Source organism: Phaenicophaeus curvirostris, chromosome 33 (genome assembly GCF_032191515.1).
Source record: "Phaenicophaeus curvirostris isolate KB17595 chromosome 33, BPBGC_Pcur_1.0, whole genome shotgun sequence".
Taxonomy (NCBI): domain Eukaryota; kingdom Metazoa; phylum Chordata; class Aves; order Cuculiformes; family Cuculidae; genus Phaenicophaeus; species Phaenicophaeus curvirostris.
In genome coordinates this window covers 873,395-897,927 of record NC_091424.1, presented here as the reverse complement: position 1 = coordinate 897,927, position 24,533 = coordinate 873,395, and the positions used below count along the sequence as shown (strand labels likewise).

Sequence of the window (24,533 nt, the reverse complement as noted above, 5' to 3'; positions counted from 1 at the left end):
CACACAGTGGGTAGGGTGGGCTCTGTGAGCACAGACAAGGAGGAGATCCAGGGACAGAGAAACAGCTCCCAGCAGGGACAAGATCCAGAAAGCAGAGACGTGAGCAGGGATGGAGAAGGGTTTGCTCCCATTTACACCATGGGAAGTGGGACTTGGGCACCTCCCTGCCATCCCCTGCAGCGCAGGCACCTACCATGGAGCAAACCCACGCTCTCCTGTCCCCCCTCTTTCCTTCAGGCCATGGCTGGTCAGTCACCTAACCAGCAGTGTCACCCCTTCAAAGGAGAAATTACCACCGCACCCCAACTACTGTCTCTGTGCTGGCTCCAGTAGCAGCGCTGTGCATTTCTCCCTCTTTCCTCTCCTGCCTTTGCTTCAGGTTCTTATCACTGGACCTTCTGGGATGGGGTTTGGGTTAAGATGCAGTTGAGACGCCAGTCCTGTGGGTCCTGCCATGCAGGGAGTCAAGAGTCAAATCCCTCTCTTAATCAGCAGGTTCAGGGCAACGCAAATGAACAGATTCTCCTTTCAGGACACTCCAGATTTAGGATATTTGACTCTTTCCTTGGTGAATCCTGCTGGGCTTCAGGCTGCTTTCCAGAAGGGCACAGCTCTCCCATGGTATCTCTGTGTCATCTGGCAGTCCAATGGAAAAGACACCTCAGCCCTAAAGCCATGGAAGGGCTGCTCATCATCTGTGTGGGGACAGCAGCAATGAGCCCTCTATGTCTCTGGCTGGGAGAAGAGAGCTGAGATTCCTGGTAGGATGGAGTGAGGGTATTTGAAGAACTACATTGAGAAATCGGATTCCTCTGCTCCCAGCAGTTTCTTTCTGGGGGAAAGCCCAAGTGCAAATGTCCTCCCCTACAGGGCACCTGAGACCAGGGCTGATGGACAGACTGACTGTGCTCACTCTGCATGAAGGGACAGTCCATTTGCCTGTTAGAATCTGAGAGATTTCTTTTGGAGTACCAGGAGTTTCTGCTTAAAACCCATTCTGAGCTGTGTTGGGGCAACCAGAACAGAAGACACAAATCGAAATCCCCTCAGCTATGCTCTGCACTGAGGTGAATGGGGAGGGACAGTGCTGGAAAGCTCTTTGATATCAGGAGTGGATTCATCCTGAGATCACACTGTGTTCAATTCCCCTGTTGATGTAGGGCAGGACCGACGCCTGCAGAACCCACATAACTGCCTCCTGCTCCCTGGGGCAACCTCAGAGAGGAGCAACCAGAGCTTGTGAAATGGACCTTCCAAGTGTCCTCCTTGAAAAATGCAGTTTGGGGGTGGTTCTATGAGAAAGAACTTTGATTTTGGTCAAAGAAATGTCCCCTAATTTGTCTCTTTCTTTTCGCTCCTGGATAGTGCCGTGTGCCAAGAGGCAGCAGATGTCCAACAGCAGCTCCATCACCCAGTTCCTCCTCCTGGCATTCGCAGACACACGGGAGCTGCAGCTCCTGCACTTCTGGCTCTTCCTGGGCATCTACCTGGCTGCCCTCCTGGGCAACGGCCTCATCATCATCACCATCTCCTGTGACAACCACCTCCACATCCCCATGTACTTCTTCCTCCTCAACCTCTCACTCCTTGATCTGGGATCCATCTCTACCACAGTCCCCAAATCCATGAGCAATTCCCTCTGGGACATCAAAGCCATCTCCTACACAGAGGGTGTCGTCCAAGTCTTCTTTTATTATTTCTTTAGTTCAGTAGAGTATTTTCTTCTCACTGTCATGTCCTATGACCGCTACGTGGCCATCTGCAAACCCCTGCACTATGGGACCCTCCTGGGCACCAGAGCTTCTGTCCACATAGCAGCATCTGCCTGGGGCGCTGGGTTTCTCAATGCTCTGCTGCACACGGCCAATACATTTTTGCTGCCCCTCTGCCAGGGCAATGCTGTGGAACAGTTCTTCTGTGAAATCCCACAGATCCTCAAGCTCTCCTGCTCACACTCTTACCTCAGGGAAGCCAGGCTTCTTGTGGTGAGTGTCTTAGTAGCATTGGGCTGTTTTATTTTCATTGTGGTGTCTTATGTGCAGATCTTCAGGGCTGTGCTGAGGATCCCCTCGGAGCAGGGACGGCACAAAGCCTTTTCCACGTGTCTCCCTCACCTGGTTGTGGTCTCCCTGTTTGTCAGCACTGCAGTATTTGCCCACCTGAAGCCCCCCTCATTGTCCTCCCCATCCCTGGACATGGTGGTGTCAGTTCTGTACTCAGTGGTGCCTCCAGCTGTGAACCCCCTCATCTACAGCTTGAGGAACCATCAGCTCAAGGATGCAGTGTGGAAACTCATAACTGGATGGTTCTCGGAAGCAATGAACTGCTGGGTTTTGCATAGCAGATCTTATGTAACTCACTGCAGGGCCACCCTGCCTTATGTATTCTTTGGTTTTGTTGGTATTTTTTAAATTTTAAAGATGATCTCATCTTCCCTCTAATTCACTCTCTGCTTGTCTTTTCTTATCGAATGGCTGTGTAAATGAGGGCCTGTGCTCCCTGTGTGTTTCAACAAGATAAAGGGATCTGTAGCACATATATTATTTCAGGGGGGAGACCTTTCGTCCAAGGCCTTTTTGCAACTGCAGGGACAGTTTCTCTGTGCATGGGGAGAGGAGTCCCAGCACGGCAGCACTGCCAGGCACCAGCACTTCATCTCCCAGGGCTGTTCTCTCTCCACTTCCACACTCTCCTCCTCACCCCTTGCCTTGCTCTAAGGCCTGAGGGCTCTGAGCTTGGTCACAGCCGTGCTGCGTGGCAGTGCTGTGACCGCAGGCAGGGACAGGCAGTGGGCACTTGAGGGACAGAGCTGCCTCAGAACTGCCTTTCCATAAAGCAACGGGATCTTCTCAGGGCAGGACCTAAGTCTTAGTTCTTCTTTCAAGGTCTCCCTCAAGGACATGCCAAGAACACGAGCCACAGGTGAAAACACCAGTAAAGATAAACTGTGGGGTGTGATGCATTTGGGAAGGATTCAGTTTCCTTTCACAACCAGGTTTCTTTTGAGAGACCTTTAAGATCAGCAGGGCAGGATCTGGTTCTTTGCCTATGTACACTGGAGCCTTCACAGAACCTGCCTCAGGGCAATCATCCTGGAGTAGCCCCTCAAAACCACCATTCCCCTCACTGCCCTCCCACCCCATCTTGCAGAGGTTCTTTGTCCCTCCCTGGAAGGACACAGAATGAGGAGGTCAGAGTCCATGTTCTCACTCTACAGATAAGATGTGAGCCCGTACGCCGTGTACACGAGGTGAGATGATCCCAAGCAAACACAAACAGCTCTTCCCTGAGTATCCATGAAGTCCTGTGGGACAGAAAGTATCACAAGGTCACTTTGAGTTGAGAGTGAGATCCCAAGAGTAAGTGCCTGAATGCACCTCTGGGATGTGCTTCCTTCAACCAAGGCCCCTGTGCCCATTCCTCATGCTGTGGGCATCTCAGATGAGTGAAGAGCAGGGCAACACACCGCAGGGCTGAGACACCTCCAAACCTCTGGACATGGCAACAGAAGGTCAGAGAGAGACTATGACCTTTATCTCCCCTGTACAAGGGCCTGACTCTGCCTCTCAACATCCCTGGATGCATAAGGAGTCCACAAGGCCAGCTCAGACATGGACTCCTGACAGAGCCCTGACATTTCTGTGTGTGACCCCAGGAACAAACCCCACTGGCCCAGGGAGATTGATCTCAGCTCCCCTGGAGAGGCTCAGTGCAAGTGTTCCTGTCTGCTGCATCACCCTTACATGATGTAAGTGCCAGAGCAATCAGAGAGGTTCTGGAAAAGAAAATCATCAAAAATACCTTAAAGATGAGGAAGAAAGAGAATTGGGAGAACTGCAGGTGGAAACCCCTGGAAGGTGAGGGAGATGAAATGCACAGTGTACCAGACAGAGAGATGGCAATGAAAGCACAGGGGAAGGGGAATGCTGCTTCTCCTACAAACCACACACATTCTCAGAATCCATATTTTGACAGCATAGAAATTCCATGGACATTTTGTTGGAAGTTTGGAATCATTTCAGCTGATGAAACAGAGCAGTTTGAGATATCACTTAAGGTACTGAGAGCAGTTCTCATGTTTTCAGACCAAGCACAATGCTCTGACCATCAGCACCCAGTGCAAACCTCTAGAAGCCCCGGTGTGTCTGAGGGGTTTGCCTGGGACTGCAGCTGTCAGAGAAGACTGAGGGAGCCGTGTCACTTCCCTCATTTCCATCCAGTCCTGAACATTCATACACTTTATTTGGGGAGTTCCAAGAGTTTAGGTAAAGGGGGCGGTACAGGGAGAGCACTTTGAAGAAGTGCCAATAGAATTCTCCAAATGATGTTGATGCAGGGTGTCTCCTAAGGAGGTGTGGACATTTAGGGAAAGCAATGGCCTTGAGGTCCACCACTACATGGAGAACCTTGCTCCTCACCTCTTCAGCCCCGTCATGTGTCTCTCTCTGTCAGGTTGTCTATGTCAGTAAAAAATGCATATCCCTATGACACACAAAGTGTTTGGATCCCTCCCAGAGCAGGTCTTAGATTTTCAGTCTATCCAGAAATTGACCTTGGATCCCATAATCTCCCCAGTTACCCAATAAATAAAAAAAATTATGCAGAGAAAACTCCATTCTTGGATTAGTCTTTCCCTTGAAGATAGAGTCATAGAATATCTTGAGTGGGAAGGGATCTATAAGGATCATCAACCATTTCCTAATATCCAATGAGAACTTCTCCTGATGCAGCCTCCACCCATTTTCATTTCCTATCGCTGGTCACCAGGGAGCAAAGCTCACCCATCTGTTTTGCAGAATGGCCCGTGCTGGAGCTGACAATGGGAGTGCCAAGTGCCCTGGGCACCTTCCCAATCTGTCCCTGCCACCAAGGGCACCCACTGGCCTCCTCTCCTGCACCTGCAGGGCTGGGCTCTGCCCCTCACACCTTCTGCAGGTGTCACACCCCCACTGCCTGGGGCAGCAACACCTTAAGAAGCACTGAATGAGGATTTGGGCCATCAAAACTGTGGATAATTCTAAATATGAGGCTTTGTTCCTTGAAAGAGGCTTTGGAAAATAAAAATGAGCTTTTCGAACCTATAAATAAGGGTTTGGCCTCTAAAACTCAGGCCTCAGGCTACATGAGTCTTTTGACAGTGCAAGGAAGGGCCACCTCTGTGGCCCCAAGAAATGAAGCTCCTGAATGCAGGTCTTTGGGTGCTCCATTCGAGGGTTCATCTGTAAAAGAGGGGATTGGATCCTTTCCATGAGAGTCTGGAGCCTCAAGAGAAGGGTTTGGGTCCTACAAATGGTGCTTTGAAATTGAAACTGAGGCCTTGAGCCCTGACACCAGGTCTTATTCCCTAAAGTGATGCTGTGGTAACAAACATCAAGGTTTTGTGTCCTAAAAATGGGATTGGAGAGGCTCAAAACGATGATTTGATCCTTCACAATCATGGACTTGATAGTAAAATTAGGCTTTGTTCCCTGAAAAGGAGGCTTTGAGGGCTGAAAATGAGATTTGAACCCTTTTAGAGGATTTTGTCTCTGAAATTGAGGCTGTGGAAATAAAAAATTCAGACTTCGGACATAAGAAATTGTGCTTTTGGCCTTAAAATGAGTTTTTGAAGCTCAAAAAGGGAGGCTCAGAAAAAAAATGAGGGTTTATACCCCAAAAACGTGGCTTTGGGACCCAAAAGGGTGACTTCCCCCCATTCCCTAATTCTGGGCTCTCCCCTGCCCTCCCCTCCCACTGGGGGCAGGGAGGTCACACCTCATGCTGTGGGCCTCTAACTCCATCCTGGCAGACCTCCTCAAGGTCCTCTCCAATTTCTCTACTTTGCTTTTCAATTGTACGACTAGCTGGGTCCTGTGGCATCGTCCTGGTGCCAGATAATGGAGGGCAGCCATTGTCTCCTTTGCATAGCATCAAGAGTTGCTTCCTCTGCTCCTTCCAGTGAGTGATGGCGGGTGGGCAAGAAGTTTTCAGGGGGACACAGCCAGGAGAGCTGACCGCGGCTGAGCAGAGGGAGATCCCTTCACATTGATGACATACTCAGTGATAAAAACTTTAATAGAAGAAGAAAGAAGATTTTTATCAATCAAGGTGATGGGTGGTGGTGGTAGATTGGCACCAGGACGCTTGCTTGTCCTCACTCATAAGAGACCTCCAACAAACCCAAAGCCTTTCAAAAGAGATTTTCCAAAGAAATATTGATCTTCTCCTGGAACTTCCAAAGCCTGGAGAATAAAAGGCTTTGGGGAGACCTTATAACAGCCGTCCTGTACACAAAGAGAGTAACCAAGAAGGCTGGAGAAGGACTTTTTAAAAGGTCATGGAGGAACAGGATGAGGGGGAATAGATTTAAATTGGAAGGGGGAGGATTTATAAATCGCTCAGAAAGAAGGTGGTGAGGCTGTGGCCCAGGTTTCCCAGGGAAGCTGTGGATGTCCCCTCCCTGGAGGTGTTCAAGGCCAGCTTGAATGGGAACTTGAGCAGCCTGGTCCGGTGGGAGGTGTCCCTGCCCATGGCAGAGGGGCTGGAACTGGATGGGCTTTAAAGTCCCTTCCAACTCAAACCTGATAAGTATGGAAGTATAAATTTCAACTAAAACAGATTTTTCTTAGTAGCACTTTGAAATCTTTCTCTTTAACCACACTAAGGAATGGCACATGGAACAGGTGATCTTGAGTGCTATCATGAAGCACATGCAAGAGAACCGGGTGATCAGGCCCAGTCAACATGGGTTCACAAAAGGCAGGTCTTGCCAGACAAACCTGATCGCCTTCTATGACAAAGTGACCCGGCTACTGGATGAGGGAAAGGCTGTGGATGTGGTCTTCCTGGACTTCAGCAAAGCCTTTGACACAGTTTCTCACAGCGTTCTGCTTGAGAAACTGTCAGCCTCTGGCCTGGACAGGCGCACACTCTCCTGGGTAGAAAACTGGTTGGATGGCCGAGCCCAGAGAGTGGTGGGAAATGGTGTGAAATCCAGCTGGAGGCCAGTGACAAGTGGGGTTCCCCAGGGCTCAGTGCTGGGTCCAGCCCTGTTCAATGTCTTCATCAATGAGCTGGATGAAGGCATCGAGTGCACCCTTAGCAAGTTTGCGGACGACATTAAGCTGGGTGGAAGTGTCGATCTGCTGGAGGGTCGGGAGGCTCTGCAAAGGGATCTGAACAGGCTGGACCGCTGGGCAGAGTCCAATGGCATGAGGTTTAACAAGGCCAAATGCCGGGTCCTGCACTTGGGGCACAACAACCCTATGCAGTGCTACAGACTGGGAGAAGTCTGTCTAGAAAGCTGCCTGGAGGAGAGGGACCTGGGGGTGTTGGTTGACAGCCGACTGAATATGAGCCAGCAGTGTGCCCAGGTGGCCAAGAAGGCCAATGGCATCTTGGCTTGTATCAGAAACGGCGTGACCAGCAGGTCCAGGGAGGTTATCCTCCCTCTGTACTCGGCACTGGTGAGACCGCTCCTCGAATACTGTGTTCAGTTCTGGGCCCCTCACCACAAGAAGGATGTTGAGGCTCTGGAGAGAGTACAGAGAAGAGCAACAAAGCTGGTGAAAGGGCTGGAGAACAGGCCTTATGAGGAACGGCTGAGAGAGCTGGGGTTGTTTAGCCTGGAGAAGAGGAGGCTGAGGGGTGACCTCATTGCTCTCTACAACTACCTGAAAGGACGTTGTAGAGAGGAGGGTGCTGGCCTCTTCTCTGAAGTGACAGGGGACAGGACAAGAGGGAATGGCCTCAAGCTCCGACAGGGGAGGTTTAGGCTAGACGTTAGGAAAAAATCCTTTACAGAAAGGGTCATTGGGCACTGGAACAGGCTGTCCAGGGAGGTGGTTGAGTCACCTTCCCTGGAGGTGTTTAAGGCACGGGTGGATGAGGTGCTGAGGGATATGGTTTAGTGTTTGGTAGGAACGGTTGGACTCGGTGATCCAGTGGGTCTCTTCCAACCTGGTTATTCTGTGATTCTGTGATTCTGTGACACCAAGGAGCTTTGCAAGTCTTGAAGACCTGAAGAAATCTCCAGGAAGATAAATAGCTCGTTAAGGCTCTCTGTATTTTAATGAGACCCAGGGTGCATTTGCTGATGATTTTTTGACTCTCAGCTGCAGAGAGGAGATTGAACAAAAGCTCTCAAGAAGTTAAAAACAGAACTCAGAGTACCTTGAAGTATTAATTGGTCTCAGTGAGGATTGTTACTAACAAATTGTCCCTAGGGACTCGACAGAGTCAGCTGTGGTGCTGAGAAAAGCCTGAGTTTGCTGGATGAAGCAGAAAGACCAAGCCCTGACTTCCAGGCCCTGGGCAGGAAGATCTGGCTCTGACTATAATGATTCTGGTGTCATGAACATTCATGCTGGTGTCATCCTCATGGCCAAATGAAATCTGCAGCAGTTATTCCATGTAATTCCAAAACCAGACCTGTAGAATTATAGGAGATACCACACAGCTCCATGCAGTAACAGAAGAGTTGGGTCATAGATGGGTAGGTCATGAAAGGGTTGGGTCTTAGAAGAGTTAGAGAAAATGGGTATGACAAGAATAAGTAATAGAAGAGTTCAGTCATAGAGGAGTAACAGAGAAGTGCAGTCATTGAAGGTTTATAGAAGTTTTAGGTTATAGAATTCTCAAAGCAGAAGTGGGTTATAGACTATTCAGGTCATAAAAGAGTCATGGAATATTCAGGCTATGCAAGAGTCGAGTCATAGAAGTGTGAGATTATTTTGGTTTTAGAAGGGTTTATTCATAGAAGGATCACAAAAGAGTTGGTCCATAGAAGGAGAGTGTCATAGAATAGTTGTAGAACAGTCAGGTAATGGAAGAATCTGATCACAGAAAGTTCATAGTCAGGTCATGGAAAGTAGGATCATAGAGCAGTCAGACAACAGTCAGGTCATGGAATGAAGTGTTGTGTCATAGAAGGCTTGTGTCATGGAAGGGCCTGGTCATATAAGACGTGGGTCACAGAAGAGTTGATTTGTAGATGAGTCAAGTCATAGAGGAATAACAGAACTTTTCAGTTGCAAAAGGTTTATAGAAGTCTCGAGTCACAGATTTTTCACATAACAGAAGAGTCAAGTCAAAGAAACGGGAGAGTTTATTTGAGTAATTGAAGAGTTTGGTCATAGAAAGGTCATTGAAGAGTCAGGTCATAGAAGTGTAAAGTCATAAAATAGTTGGGTCATAGATTATTCAGGTCATAGAAAGCCACAGGAGGATCATAGAAGAATTGGGTCATAGAAGGCTTGACTCATAGAAGGCTCAGACTCTAGATGAGCCAGATTATGGAGGAGTCCTAGAAGAGTGGGGTGTTAGAAGAGCTGGTTCATAGAAGAGATGGTTCATAGAAGGCTCATAGAAGAGTAGGGTTGTACAAGGGCTGTGTCGTTGAATTGTTAGGTCATAGAAGCACTATGTCATAGAAGGGTCATGGAAGTGTTGGGTCATAGAAATCATAAAAACACCGCTGGTGGCTCATAGAAGAGTCAGGTCGTAATGGAGTCGGATCACAGAAGTGTCAGTTAATAGTAGATTTGGTTCCTAGAACAGTTGGGTGATAGAAGGTTTGGGTTTTAGGAGAGTTGAGTCATAGAAGCATCAGGGCATAGATGATTTGCATCACAGAGGAGTAATAAAAGACATGGGTCATAAAAAGTCATGTCATAGAAGAAAAGAGAATACTCAAGTCATTGAAGGTCATAGAAGGCTCAAGTCACAAAAGGGTCAGGTCATACAAGAGAGGGGTCAAAGGAGGGTCAGTTTATAGATGAGTCAGAAGATAGAGATGTAATAGAAGAATTCAGTCATAAAAGGTTCATAGAGACGTTGTGTCACAGAAGTCTCAGGCCATAAAAGATTTGGGTCATGGAAGAGTTGAGTCATAGAAGCATGAGAATTTAGTCAGGAAAAGGAACGATTGGGTCATAGAAAGTTCTTAGTAGAGTTAGGCCGCAGAAATGTTGGGTCATAGAAGGGTTGGGTCAAAAATAATTCAGGTCATAGAGCAGTCTGGTAAAAGAAGGATGATGAGACACAATCTGCCCAAGGGAAATCCAGTCACCTTCTCTTTCAGACATCTAGAAATAGAATCAAAGAGGAAAACGTCTGGGGAACAGCCTTTAGCTCCCCTGCTCATCCATTGGCCATTTCTGAAAAGGACGGCAATGTGGGAGTGGTGCCAGTGGTCAGGGTGTTTCCTTAGTCTCCATGACCTTGTGAAGATGATGGGGAGTGGCCTCACTGGGACATGACCCTGCTCACTCAGCTCCCTGGGATGCTGCCCCTCCTGTCCGATAGACTGGGAAGGATTTTGTTTGCTCAAGGGATCCCTGACTTGATCCTCTCTCCTGGCTTGCCCATCTCCTGCAGAGTCCTGCCCTGAGTCACAGAGGCCTGAGAGACCTTGATGGAGAAGACAGAGACAAGGAGAACACAGGGAGTCTCACATCTGTCTACACCTGTTTACTTCCGATACCCAGTAGGACCCACACAGGGTCTTTGTTTCTTCTTTAACTGTTCCTGAAGAGGCCAACACTCATCATGGGGCCCTTGAATGGCCTTTCATGTTCAGACTGAATCATGGAGGATTCTGTCCTTGAAGACCATCTGTCCTGAGCTCTGTGACCTTGCTCTGTCTCCCACAGGAATGGCTCCAGCTCCTCCTGCCTGTGTCCCTGGCTGAGGGCATTGCTGCTCATTGGGGCTGAAGGCCTCCACCTGTGGCACCAGGCAAGCTCATCCCTGCCATGAGGAAACGAGTTCAAGACCCCATCAGCTGGAAGACTTTGCTTGCAACATAGACATATCAAGGACAGAAGAGAGTTGAGTGTCTTTCTAGTCCCAGGTCTAAAAAGCTAGGATGAATTAGCTAAATCCAGTCAGCGGAAAACATTCTCCAGCTTGGAGAAATCAGATCATTCCCTGTCACCTTCCTGCTGTCCTGTCTAATGATGAGAGAAATAATAGATTGTGATTCTCCTGTTCGGCTCTTTTTCTACCAGGAGTAAGGATACTGCAGGACAGAAGTGTCTCTCCTACATGAGGAAGGTAACTTCAGGAATGGCATCATCCTGTTTCTCAGCAGGTTCCCCTGGAGCCCCAGGGACACCACGAGGGAGCCCAGTGGGGTCAGAGAAAGCGCTGCCTTGGGCTGCTCCTCTGCTGCTGAGCTGGGCTGGGCTCCTGGCAGGGAGGGAGCTCATAATGAGACAGGAGTTCATAAAAGAGCCAGGTCTGGCCAGGAGCAGCTCCTCTGCAAAGCCCAGCAGGGCTGAGGGCACTGCCTGCTGGCAGGGATGGAAGAGGAGGGAGCAGAGAGAGGAGAAATACATCCTGGGAGGAAAGAGGAGGCTTCATTTGGAGAAAAATCTTCACAGCCCTTCTGAAGGTGAGTCTCTGGGTGCAGGACAATGCAGGTGCGGTTCCTGGAGGGATCTCCTATAGCTGGCACAGCCACATCCTGAGGGATCTGTCAGGAGGGCTCTTGCAGTTTCTCCAACGTAAATTAAATACAGGGTCACTGCTGCTCCACATCACCCCATGATATTTCTAAGAGGACAATTCAAGGGGAAGATCAGGACAGGGATTACGTTAAAGGTAAAAAACTCCACTGGGTCTGTGTTTTCTGTTACTTGCACTTGAGGTATTTCAGGGGATAAATGGACAAAGGACTCTCATACTGGAACAATTCACTGAGACTCCTGAGCTGTGTCCTTGAGTAATAAGTAGGTTTGAAAGGAGCCTTCCTAACTGGCTCCAGCTGCTCCTCTCCAATGGACAGCACAAGCATCACCTCTGCTGCACCCATCAGGCTCAGTCTGTCCTGTCCTTTTCTGCTTATAAACAAGACCCTGTGCAGAGCTTCACATGGGAAACAGGCCAGTTTGTGTAGGGCCAGTGGTGTGAAGAGAGGGTCAGATCTGGTCTGTGAGCATTGACAGGGAGAAGATGTGGGACAGGGAAACACCTCCTATGAGGAAATCCCCAACAGAAGGGATAGGATCAGACAATGAGAGGAATCATAAAATTGAGGCGTTGTGCAAGTGAAAATGCAGAAAGCTCTGTGTGATCCCCTGCAGTGCAGCCCCTTCCTCTGAGCAAGCCCCCTTGCCTCCTCTCCCACCCAGCAAAGCCTCTGCCCTCAGGGCTCTGGGCTCCAAGGCTGAGCCCCCTCCTCTGCAGCCACAGCTCCAGTGCCCTCTCCAGAGCCCAGGGGCTGAGAACAACTGCCCGGCAAGGTTGGTGTCTGAGAGGGGGCGAGCACAGCTGGGGAAGGGGAACACGGTCTGCGTGCCCGGCTGCCTCTGCCCTGGCCTCTCACAGCCAGACCTTCACTCTGTTTCTCCCTGTTTCTCTACCTGTCTCTGTTCTTGCTGTTGTTTTCTTGTTCTCTCTGCCAGGCTCTTTGGGGATGGGAGTTGCAGAGTCAGGCACTGATCCTCTGTGGGGCTGTGGGCAGTGCATTCCTGAGGAATTAACAGACTCTTCTGTACTGAGATATCATCATTAGGATACTTGGCTTTCCTTGAAGTTTCCTCCCAGGAACTGAGAAGCCCTCCAGGGTGCAAACCTGTCCTATTGCAGCTTTGTGTTACCTAAACGTCTGTGGAAAAGCACACGGATGCTCCTGCCAGGGGAGTGTTGTGTTTGTGAAATGACCTGTGTGTGTCCTGGTCTGAAAGTAGAATGTTGAGACCTTGAGAAAGTGTTAGATACTCAGTGCTTGGCAGAAGGTTTGTCTGCTTTCTGCACATCCTGGTGGCTTTTAAGGTGAATATGAAAGTGTGATTACTCTGTCTCTGAAAAGTTCACACCTAAGGCAGCTGGGAACTAAAGCGAAGGACAGAGCAGCTCCCCTCCCTCTGCACTGAGCAAACGGCAATGCTCTCTCCTCCCAGGACTCCCTCTGTTCTCCCTGAGTGCAGCACAGATTCTGAAGTTTTCTGTCAGCCAAGGCACTGCCCAGGGTGGGAGAAGGATCTGTAAAAACCCAGGCTTCTCAACCTGACTTCTGCCCTCTCAGCTCCTCATCCTGGCAGTGCAGATGCTGACAGGCCCTTCTGCACCAGGAGCAGTTCCCCAGGACAAAGCTGAACCCCAGCAGTGTCCCCTGTCCCCACTGTCCCCATAACCCCCTGCTGCAGAGCAGGGCTGACTCCTCGCAGTGAGTGGGCAGAGGCCCTGCTCCTCCTGTGACATTGAGCCAGCACCAAGACGAGCTCCAGGCATGGAGCTGGAGGAAGGGCTGAAAAAAGGGGACAAGATGTGAGCAGCAGGGAGGGGAATTAAAAAATGTCTTTGATTTGTCTCAGAGGTTATCCCAACTTGTCACTGTCCTTCTCTCATATGTTAGTGTCCCGTGTCCAGAGGCAGCAGATGTCCAACAGCAGCTCCATCCCCCAGTTCCTCCTCCTGGCATTCGCAGACACACCGGAGCTGCAGCTCTTGCACTTCTGGCTCTTCCTGGGCATCTACCTGGCTGCCCTCCTGGGCAACGGCCTCATCATCACCACCATTGCCTGTGACCACCACCTCCACACCCCCATGTACTTCTTCCTCTTCAACCTCTCCCTCCTCGACCTGGGATCCATCTCTATCACTGTCCCAAAATCTATGGCCAATTCCCTCTTGGACAACAGAGCCATCTCCTACATAGGATGTGTTGCCCAAGTCTTCTTTTTATTTTTCTTTTTTTCAGCAGCGTATTTTCTCCTCACCATCATGTCCTATGATCGCTATGTTGCCATCTGCAAACCCCTGCACTACGGGACCCTCCTGGGCACCAGAGCTTGTGTCCACATGGCAGCAGCTGCCTGGGGCGCTGCGTTTCTCAATGCTCTGCTGCACACGGCCAACACATTTTCCCTGCCCCTCTGCCAGGGCAATGCTGTGCAACAGTTCTTCTGTGAAATCCCTCACATCCTCAAGCTCTCCTGCTCACACTCCCACCTCGGGGAAGCTGGGTATCTTGGCGTTAGTGCCGCTTTAGCTTTTGGCTGTTTTGTTTTCATTGTGGTGTCTTATGTGCAGATCTTCAGGGCTGTGCTGAGGATCCCCTCTGAGCAGGGTCAGCACAAAGCCTTCTCCACCTGTCTCCCTCACCTGGCCGTGGTCTCCCTGTTTGTCAGCACTGCCATGTTTGCTAACCTCAAATCTCCCTCCATCTCCTTCCCAATCCTGGATCTCGTGGTATCACTTCTGTACTCAGTGGTACCTCCAACATTGAACCCCCTCATCTACAGCTTAAGGAACCAGCAGCTCAAGGATGCAGCGTCTAAACTCATGGCTGGATTTTTTAAACATCACTGATCTGCCCATCTTCTTCTGACTGTCAATCACAGTGACAAGCACTGCAGAAACATCCTTTGGTTGCAGATGTGCTTTGCTTTTTAGGTTTTCTTCACAATGATAATGTTGTCTGAATAGAAATGTCATTATTCTGGTCACTCCTGTGTCAGTATCTCTCTGTCTCGTGTGACCCCGCGACTCTGTAAACGAGGAGACATACTCTCTGTGTGCTTAAAGAAAATACAGTCCCCTGCAGCTACTTGTTTGTCCATGATCCTTCCTCCAAGGATTTGGAGCCCCAGGGATACCTGCACAAGTATAGGAGAAAAGAGTTCCAGCTCAGCAGCTCTAACAGGGAGCACCAGCGCTTGGTCTGTCTAGAGCTGCTCTCTTGGCACCTCCATGATCTCCTTCCCAGCCTTTGTGCTGGTGGAAGGTGTGAGTGCTCTGAGCTTGGTCACTCTTCAGCCGTGTGGCTGTTCTGTGATCACAGGCAGGGAGAGGTAACGGGCACCTCTGTTACAGGGTTGATGTCCATGGGGTTTCTGTGGGGGCCTCTGGGACAGAGAGATCCTCAGGGTCACCTCACCTTGAGAACAACGTCCCCCGGAAACTGCCTGGGTGCAGCACTGGGATGTGCTTCCTTGGACCGAGGTCTCTATGTCCATTCCTCATGGTGTGGAGCACCTCAGATGCGTGCAGAGCATGGTGACCAACCCCAGCTCTGGGAGTGGCAGCAGGAGAACAGAGACACTGTGACTGCTGCTGGGCAGCCACTGTGTGAGCACAGAGAGTCTCTGAGTCCCCTGTGTGTGAGATGGGCACATAAGGTGTCCCAGTTCAGCCTCTGTGATCTGGCAGCAATCAATGGGAAGGAGTTCCTTCCCCACCTTAATTGGGAAGGGGAATCTAGAAAGGAAAGGGTGTCCTGAAGGTTGAAATAAAAAGATGGATTAAATAGAAACAATAAAACTTCACAGTACTCCGAACAATAACTCTTACACTAGCTCTCATGCTGGTGCCAGGGCTAGTTTTAGTACCAGTGGTAGTGGCAGAATAATAGAATCACAACACAGAACCATAAAATGGTTTGGATTGTAAGGGATCTTAGAGTTCATCCAGTTCCAACCCCCTCTGCATGCGTACTGGATCAGGGTGCTTACAGCCTCATCCAAACTGGCCTTGAACTTCTCAGTACTAAAACTAAAATTAATACTAATTTAAATATACTGATATCAAGTCATTTGGCCCAATTATAGATTGTGCGCTACCAGCAATTGTCCCCTGGACACCCTGGGGAAGCTGAGCCGGGTACATCATCCCAGATCAGTCCCACACACCGACCATTTCCATGTCTGGCTGTACCTCCCAACTCTGATGAGGGACTTTTACTTCATGGACACCTCTGTCATCCTTCTTTGCTCAGTGACAAAATTTTAAAGCCTATTACCCTCACACTTTGTCCCAGACTCAGATGACTCCATTACTCTCAATTCTTCTGCCCACCCCAACCCCAGGAGGAGCACCGAGGATGGAGAAGAGCGAGTTAACAGTCAGTGAAGAACATCTCTACTGCTCCTTCCCCCTCACACTTCTCCCTGCTCCAGCCTGGTTCTTCTCCATGGGATCCCACCATATTAGCAGTTAAGCCTCTGTGTGGTTCATTCCTCTCTCTCTACCCACGAGGCAGCGTCCCCACTCTGAGATCATCCATGGGCCTTCATGGCCCTGACCAGCATCTCCTGGGGCCTCCATCCACCCCTCTGTCCATGTGCCAGGAGACACTGAAGCCAGGACTGAGTTACAGCTCCAGTTTGATCTGAGCTGTGGGTTTGTGGGTCTGCAGACACAGACACAGCCTGGCGTGCCCATGGGCCTTGTTGAGTCAGACTTGCAGAGTCACTTCCCAGTTTGGTTCTCTCTGGGGTGTGCAATGGAATTAAACCATGGGTCTCCAAGTTCCAGACCCCAGTGGATTCACACAGGCCTTGGGCATTTCTGCTGCCGTCCTTCCCATCACTTGGTCAGGTCTGGGGAAGAGAGAAAGGGAAAGCAGGTGAGGTTTAAGAGTGCCAGTGACTGAAAGGGAGTGCAGAGCCATCAAATGTGAAATGATCTAAAAGCAATGCCTCCCCAGCAGGCCAAAGTGTGCCCTCACCCCTCATGCTGTGGGCCCTAACTCCATCCTGCCAGGCCTCCTCCAGATCCTCTCCAGTTACTCCACTTTCCTTTTGAAACGTGAGACTCACTGGGTCCTGTGGCATCATCCTGGTGCCAGAAAAGTGAAGGCAGCAATTGTCTCCTTTGCCCAGCATCAAGAGTTGTTCGCTTTGCTCCTCCCAGTGAGGGGCTGGGGGTGGGCAAGAAGTTGTCAGGGGGTCACAGCCAGGAGAGCTGACTCCGGCTGACCAGAGGGAGATCCCGTAACATAAATGCTACCCTTAGTGATAAAAAGTATGCCAGGATAAGAAAGAAGTGGAGATTTGTTTTGTTCAAGGTGATGGATGGTGATAGACTGGAGGGGTGTCAGTCTGCTAGAGGGAGGTGGCAAGTGATGGTATTTGCATTGGGTTTAGGTTTGGGTTTATGTTGTTTCTTTATCTTTTTCCTTTCATCTATTAAACTATTTTTAGCTCAGCCCACAAGTCAAAATACATTTCCATGGAGCAGCATGCGCAGAGACCTTGCCAGCTGAGGAGTGCCCTGAGGAGTTTCACCTGGGCCCCAGGATGCCTGCTTGTTGTCATTCCCAAAAATCCTCCACCAATCCCATGCCTTTTCAAAAGGGATTTTCTAAAGGAACATTCATCTTCTCCTGGAACGTCCTCAGCCTGCAGGAGAAAATGCTTCAGGGAGACCTTATAGCAGCCTTCCAGTACCTGAATGGAGTCACCAAGAAAGCTGAGGAGGGACTTCTTACAACCACATGGAATGACAGGACAGTGAGAAATGTTTTAAAGTTCTGAGGGGAGGATTTAGATTAGACATTAAGAAGACACTCTTCACAAAAAAAGGTGGTGAGGCAGTGACCCAGGTTGCCCAGGGAAGCTGTGGATGCCCCCTCCCTGGAGGTGTTCAAGGCCAGCTTGGATGGGGCCTTGAGCAGCCTGGTGCAGTGGGAGGTGTCCCTGTCCATGGCAAGGGGGTTGGAACTGGATGGGCTTTAATGTCCCTTCCAACCCAAACCATTCTCTAATGCTGAAAAGTCTTGAAATATAATCTTTAAACTACAACATATTTTTCTTAGGTGCATTTTAAAATCTTCCTCTTAAACCACATTGGGAATTGACTCCAAGGAGCTGTGCAAGCCTTGAAGACCTTAGGAAGGCAACAGGAAGAGAAAGAGCTCGTTAAGACTTTCTGTAATTTAATTAGACCCAGGGTGGATTTGCTACTAAGTCCTTGAAGGATCACTGCTGAGAGGAGACTGAGGAAACATCTCAAGAAGTCAAAAGCAAAGCTCAAAATTCCTTGAAGTCTTAACTGGTCTCAGTGGGGATTGTTAGTGACAAAGCCTCCCCAGGGACTCATTAGAGCCCAGAATTAGAGGCCATGAGTGCAGGAATGCAAAGGCGCTATGCAGGCATCTGTGATGCTGAGAAAAGCCTGGGTATTCTTGGTGAAGCAGAAAGGCCAAGCCCTGACCCCCAGGCCCTGGGCAGCAGATCTGGCTTTGGATCCAATGGTACTTGTGCCATGGACATTTTGACATTGCCAAGTCAGAATCACAGCAGTTATTCCATTTAATCCCAAATACAGGCCTGTAGGGTTATGGGAGATGCCAAGGCTCTCACGCAGCTTCCTGCAGTTATAGAAGACTTGGGTCCTAGATGGGCAGGGTCATAAAAGGGCAGAGTCATAGAAGAGAAACAGAAATCTTGGGTATGAGAAGGGTCAGCTGAGAGAAGAGTTGAGTCATAGAGGAGTAACCAAGAAGTGCAGTCATAGAAGGGTTATAGAAGTTTTGGATCATAGAATTTTCATAGCAGAACTGGACCATAGATTATTGAGTTCATAACAGGGTCATAGAATATTCAGGCCGTAGAAGAGTCGAGTCATATAAGTGTGAGTTTGTTTGGGTTTTAGAAGGGTTTATTCATAGAAGGGTCACAGAACGGTTGGTTCAGAGAAGGGTTGGGTCATAGAAGAGTCCTAGAACAGTCAGATAATGGAAGAATCTGTTCACAGACGGTTCATGGAAGACTCAGGTCATGGAAAGTCACATCATAGAACAGTCAGACAAGAGTCAGGTCATGGAATGAAGTGTTGTGTCATAGAAGGCTTGAGTCATGGAAGGGCCTGGTCATGTAAGAGGTGGGTCTCAGAACAGTTGAATTATGGATGTATCAGGTCATAAAGGAATAACAGAAGATTTCAGTCATAGAAGGTTCATAAAAGGGTCGGCTGATGGAAGTCTCAGATCATAGAATTTTCAGGAAATACCAGTATTGAGTAATAGAAGCACGAGAGCTTATTTGGATAATGGAAGGTTTTGGTTACTGAAGGGACATTAAAGAGTCAGGTCATTGAAGGGTCAGGTCATAAAATGGTTGGGTCATAGATTATTTAATTCAGAAAGGAGTCAGGTCATAGAAGGATCAGAGAATTGGGTCAAAAATGGCTTGATTGGTAGAAGGCTCAGCCTCTAGATGAGTCAGATCATAGAGAAGCCACAGAAGAATGGCGTGGTAGAAGAGTTGGTTCATAGAAGAGATGGGTCATAGAAGGCTCATAGAAGAGCAGTGTTGTACAAGGGGTGTGTCATTGAAGTGTCAGGTCATAGAAGCACCAGGTAATAGATTGGTGATAGAACTGTAGGGTCATAGAAGTCATAAAAAACACAGGTAGTGGCTCATTTAAGAGTCAGGCCATAAGGGAGTCAGGTCATAGAAGGGTCAGTTAATAGTAGGTTTGGTTCATGGAACAGTTGGGTCATCAAAGGGTTGGGTTTTAGAAGAGTCGGGTCATAGAAGTGCAGGGCATAGATGATTTGTGTCACAGAAGGGTCATAGAAGACTTGAGTCATAGATAGTCAAATCACAGAAGAGTCAGAGGATAGTCAAGTCATAGAAGGACATAGAGGGGTCATGTCACAGAGGGGTCTGACCATGTAAGAGCAGGTCAAAGAAGAGTGGGGTTACAGATGAGTCGTATAATGTAGGAGTAATAGCATAGTTCAGTCATAAAAGGCTCATAGAGGTGTTGGGTCATAGAAGTCTCAGGCTATAAAAGATTTGGGTCATAAGAAGGGTCATTAAAGATTTGGGTCATGGAAGAGTTGAGTCATAGAAGCATGAGAATTGAGTCAGGAAAAGGAAGGAACTGGTCATGGAAAGATCTTAGACGAGTCAGGTCATAGAAGTGTTGGGTCATATAAGAGTAAGGTCAACAACTATTCAGATCATAGAGGAGTTGGGTCATAGAAGGATGGTGAGACACCATCTGCCCAAGGGAAATCCAGTCCACTTCTCTTTCAGATACCCAGAAATGGAATCCAAGGAGAAAATGTCTGGGCAAAGCCTTTAGATCCCCTGCTCATCCTTTGACCATTTCTAAAAAGGATATGTAACGTCGGGGTGATGGCAATGGTCAGGGAGTTCCCCTCATCTCCATGTCCTTGTGAAGATGACGGAGATTGCCCTCATGTGACATCGTCCTCCTCACTCAGCTCCCTGGGATGCTGCCCCTCCTGTCCCACAGACTGGGAGGTATTGGGTTTTCCCAAGTGATCCCTGACTTGATCCCCACCCACTACTGACTGATCCCCTCCAGAGTCCTGCCCTGAGTCTCAGAGGCCTGGGAGACCTTGCTGGGGAAGACAGGGACAAATAGGACACAGGGAATCTCAGATGTGTCTACACCTGCTCTTCCTAAATTCACCACTTCCCACAGAGCGCCCCTTACGGTTCCTGAAAAAACAAATGCTCATCATGGGGCACTTGAATGGCCTTTCAAGTTTAGGTGGAGTTTTTGTCAGGACCCTTGCTCAGCTTGGAGGATGCTGTTGTTGAAGCCTGTCTTTCCTGAGTTCTGTGACCTTATCACAGATCTCCTTCCCACAGGAACGGCTCCAGCTCCTCCTGCCTGTGCCCCTGGCTGAGGGCATTGCTGCTCATTGAAGCCAAAGCCCTGCAGCTGTGGCACCAGCCAACTTCATCCCTGCCATGAGGAAAAGTGGGAACAAGTTTCTGAGACCCTGTATGTGCAGAGGCTTTGCTTAGAGCAGAGCCACAGCTGGCAGATAAGGGAGCTGTGTGTCTTTCCAGCCGTAGGCCTTAAGACCCAGGATGAAATGCCTTAATTCAGTCAATGGAACAGATCCCCCCAGCTTGGAGAAATGAGATCACTCCCTGTTACCTTCCTGCTGTCCTGTCTAATGATGGGACAAAAATATCGATTCTCATGCCCAGGTATTTTTTCTAACAGGAGCAGTGAAACTGCAGGAAAGAAGTTTCTCTCCCCAGCTGAGGAGGGAACATCAGGGATGGCCTCAGCCTGTTTCTCAGCAGGTTCCCCTGGAGCCCCAGGGACACCTCGAGGGAGCCCCGAGGGGGCAGAGAAAGCGCTGCCTTGGGCTGCTCCTCTGCTGCTGAGCTGGGCTGGGCTCCTGGGACACTGTGAGCTGATAATGAGAGGACAGTTCTGAAAAGAGCCAGATCTGTCCAGGAGCAGCCCCTCTGCAAAGCCCAGCAGGGCTGAGGGCACTGCCTGCAGGCAGCAAGAAGAGATAACTAAGACAGCAATCTGGAGTTGGAGCAGAGCTGAGTGTTCACTTGAGGAGAAACCATCACAGTCACAAATACAGTAAGTCTCTGGGTGCAGGGCAGTGCAGTCATAGTTCCGGGGAAGATCTCCTAAAGCTGCCATGTGCCACAGATTTCAGAGTCTATGAAGAGGACTCTCAGAGTTACTCTAGCGCAGAGGAGAGGGACACTGCTCTGGAGCCAGGATTCTCCACTGCACCACCAAAGGACTGGGTGTGAGGGCTGCGAGTGCAGCCAGGGCTGACCTGGGCTGTCCTTCAGCTGCCTGCCAGGGAGCTCCCTGTGCTCCTGTGGGGGGAAGGAGCGACCCCTGGCAGGTCAGGGCAGGGTCCTCCTGCTGTTGAGAGGGTGCTGTGTGTGTCAGGGCTGCTCACAGCTCCAGGTCATCCCCGCGGCAATTGCAGAGGGTTTAGTTGTAGAATGACATCAGGACAGCTTCTGCCTGGAAGCGATGGAGTCTGTGCTCCCAGGTTTCCACTCCTGGTGCTGGGGGGGGTGGGCAGCAGGGATGGGAATTTATTTCTCTGTTCTTGAAAGACACTGGTCCTCCAGTTCCCATTAGGATTTATGTGAGCTGCTCCTCAGCCCCTGCACACCCAGAGATGCCCCTGGGCAGGGTCCCACTGCCAGGAAGGGTCTGCAGGGCAGGGCTGAGCACACAGTGGGTGGGGTGGACTCTATGAGCACAGACAGCGACAGAGAAACAGCTCCCAGCAGGGACAAGCTCCAGACAAAAGAGACATGGGCAGGGATAGAAAAGGATCTGCTTCCATTAACACCATGGGAAGTGGGACTTGGGCACCTCCCTGACACCCTGCAGTGCAGGCAGCACCTACCATGGAGCAAACCCACGTTCTCCTCTCCCACCTCTTCTCTTCAGGCCATGGCTGGTCAGTCACCTTATCATTATCTTCACCCCTTCAAAGGAGAAATTACCACCCCTTGACTGTCTGTGTCTCTTCTGCCTCCATCTGCAGCAGTGCTGTGCATTTGTCCCTCTTCCTTCTCCTGCCTTTGCTTCAGATTCTTATCACTGGACCTTCTAGGATGGGGTTTGAGTTAAGCTGCAGTTCAGTGACCAGTCCTGTGGGTCCTTTCATGCAGATGTAGCTGTAGGTGTAAAGAGTCTAATCCTTCTCCTAACTGACAGGGTCAGGCAATGAAAATAAGCAGATTCTCCTTTCAGGACACCCCGCATTGGTGACATTTGATTCCTTGCTTGCAGAGTCCTGCTGTGCTTCAGGTTGCCCTCCAGAAGGCACAGCTCTCCCATGATATCTCTGTGTCATCTGGCTGCTCTTCTGTGTGGGGGCAGCAGCAATGAGACCTCCGTGTCCCTGGCTAGGAGGGGAGAGAAGGGATCTGCTCTCCGGTAGGACAGGGTGAGGGCGTTTGGAGCTCTGCATTGGGAAACTGGATTCCTCTGGTCCCAGCAGTGCCAGTTACTTTTGCTGGGAACACTCGAGTGCACAAGTCCTCCAGCACAGGGAAGCTGAAACCATGGTTGATGGACAGACCAGCTGTGCTCACTCTCCATGAAGGGACAGTCCGTTTGCCTGTCAGGACTCAGGAGATTTTACTTGGAGTGCAGCAGAAAATCCTGGAGTTTCTGCATCAAAACCATCCTGAGCTGTGTTGGGGCAACCAGAACAGGAGGCACGCCTCCTCTCAGCTCTGCTCTGCAGTCGGGTGAACGGGAAGGGACATTCCCTCTCAGAAAGTGTCCCATGCCTAGAGGCAGCAGATGTCCAACAGCAGCTCCATCACCCAGTTCCTCCTCCTGGCATTTGCAGACACACGGGAGCTGCAGCTCTTGCACTTCTGGCTCTTCCTGGGCATCTACCTGACTGCCCTCCTGGGCAACGGCCTCATCATCATCACGATCGTCTGTGACCACCACCTCCACACCCCCATGTACTTCTTCCTCCTCAACCTCTCCCTCCTCGACCTGGGATCCATCTCCACCACTGTCCCCAAATCTGTGGCCAATTCCCTCTGGGACGTCAAGATCATCTCCTACACAGGATGTGTTGCCCAGGTCCTTCTGCTTGTCTTCTTTTTTTCAGTAGAGTATTTTCTTCTGACCATCATGGCCTATGACCGCTACGTTGCCATCTGCAAACCCCTGCACTACGGGACCCTCCTGGGCACCAGAGCTTGTGTCCACATGGCAGCAGCTGCCTGGGGCGCTGGGTTTCTCACTGCTCTGCTGCACACGGCCAGTACATTTTCCCTGCCCCTCTGCCAGGGCAATGCTGTGGACCAGTTCTTCTGTGAAATTCCCCACATCCTCAAGCTCTCCTGCTTGCACTCCTATTTCAGGGAAGTTTGTTTTATTGTGGTCAGTGTCTCAGTAGAATTTTTCTGTTTTGTTTACATTGTGGTGTCCTATGTGCAGATCTTTAGGGCTGTGCTGAGGATCCCCTCGGAGCAGGGACAGCACAAAGCCTTTTCCACCTGCCTCCCTCATCTGGCTGTGGTCTCCCTGTTTCTCAGTACTACAGCATTTGTCTACCTGAAGCCTCCCTCCATCTCCTCTCCATCCCTGGACCTTGTGGTGTCAGTTCAGTACTCCGTGGTGCCTCCAGCGCTGAACCCCCTCATCTACAGTTTTAGGAACCAGCAGCTCAAGGATGCAGTGTGGAAACGGTTAACTGGATGGTTCTCTGAAGCAATGAACTGCTCATCAGCTTCTGCATAGCAGTTATCGTGCAACTCATGGCAGACTGGCTTCTGTATTTGTTGTTCATGTTGCTATTTTTTCACATGTGATAATGTTGTCATCCTGTCTTTAATTCACTGTCTTCTCTTTTCTTGCTCAATGGTTGTGTAAACGGGGAGATGTGCTCTCTCTGTGTGTTTAAACAAAATAAAGGGATATTCAGCTACTACTGTTTCCTGTTATCTTTCTTCCAAGGCCTTTTTGGAGCTGCAGGGTCAGTTCCTGTGGGCATGGGTGGAGGAGAAAAGAGTCCCGACACAGCAACGCTGTGAAGCACCAGTGCTTGATCTCCCAGAGCTGTTCTTGGACTCTATGATTTAGTGTGTCTTTTCCAACCTAGTCATTCTGTGATTCTGTGTGTGTGATTCTATTCACTTCCACACTATCCTCCACACCTATTGCCCTGCTGTAAAGCCTGAGGGCTCTGAGCTTGGTCACACTGCCTATGGTTTGCATCATGTCACATTGCTGATGGTTTGCATCATGTTTGGATGTTTAAAAACATGATTGCTGCATTTGTTTAAACCATGGAATAAAATCTATCTTCATTTCAGTAGAAGTGGGTCCCAGCAACCCAACAAAGCCAGGATAAGGACAGTGAGGTCTTTTCCCATCAGGATCCCCAAATCACAAAACGCTACATGAGTTGGAGAAACCATGGGCAGATCTGTGCTGATTCCCTCTGTGAAACATGTAGGACCATAAGAGTGCAGAGACACAGAAGAGCTACTGCACGAAGTATTGGCCATCTGCTGCTTGGGTATCTGTCACAA

The 24,533-nt window shown here is 49.7% G+C and overlaps 3 protein-coding genes across 3 annotated transcripts; all 3 read left to right on the top strand.

The window, feature by feature from the left end:
- Positions 1 to 1,388: 1,388 nt before the first annotated feature.
- LOC138732475 (olfactory receptor 14J1-like) lies at positions 1,389 to 8,312 on the top strand. Its single transcript, XM_069879084.1, has 2 exons — positions 1,389 to 2,330; positions 8,205 to 8,312. The coding sequence occupies exons 1-2, from the start codon at positions 1,389 to 1,391 to the stop codon at positions 8,310 to 8,312; spliced, it is 1,050 nt and encodes a 349-aa protein (XP_069735185.1).
- Positions 8,313 to 13,362: 5,050 nt separating this feature from the next.
- Positions 13,363 to 14,295, top strand: LOC138732505 (olfactory receptor 14A16-like). Its single transcript, XM_069879108.1, has one exon. It carries the CDS (start codon positions 13,363 to 13,365, stop codon positions 14,293 to 14,295), a length of 933 nt encoding a protein of 310 aa, XP_069735209.1.
- Positions 14,296 to 22,782: 8,487 nt separating this feature from the next.
- Positions 22,783 to 23,739, top strand: LOC138732504 (olfactory receptor 14A16-like). Its single transcript, XM_069879107.1, has one exon. The coding sequence runs from the start codon at positions 22,783 to 22,785 to the stop codon at positions 23,737 to 23,739; it is 957 nt and encodes a 318-aa protein (XP_069735208.1).
- Positions 23,740 to 24,533: the final 794 nt, after the last annotated feature.

Excerpts from the sequence above, each read along its gene's own strand:
- LOC138732475 (XM_069879084.1), top strand. The coding sequence starts at position 1,389 with ATGTCCAACAGCAGCTCCATCACCCAGTTCCTCCTCCTGGCATTCGCA. Across the intron at positions 2,331-8,204 it reads CGGAAGCAATGAACTGCTGG|GGACTCGACAGAGTCAGCTG; the intron begins GTTTTGCATAGC and ends AATTGTCCCTAG.
- LOC138732505 (XM_069879108.1), top strand. The coding sequence starts at position 13,363 with ATGTCCAACAGCAGCTCCATCCCCCAGTTCCTCCTCCTGGCATTCGCA.
- LOC138732504 (XM_069879107.1), top strand. The coding sequence starts at position 22,783 with ATGTCCAACAGCAGCTCCATCACCCAGTTCCTCCTCCTGGCATTTGCA.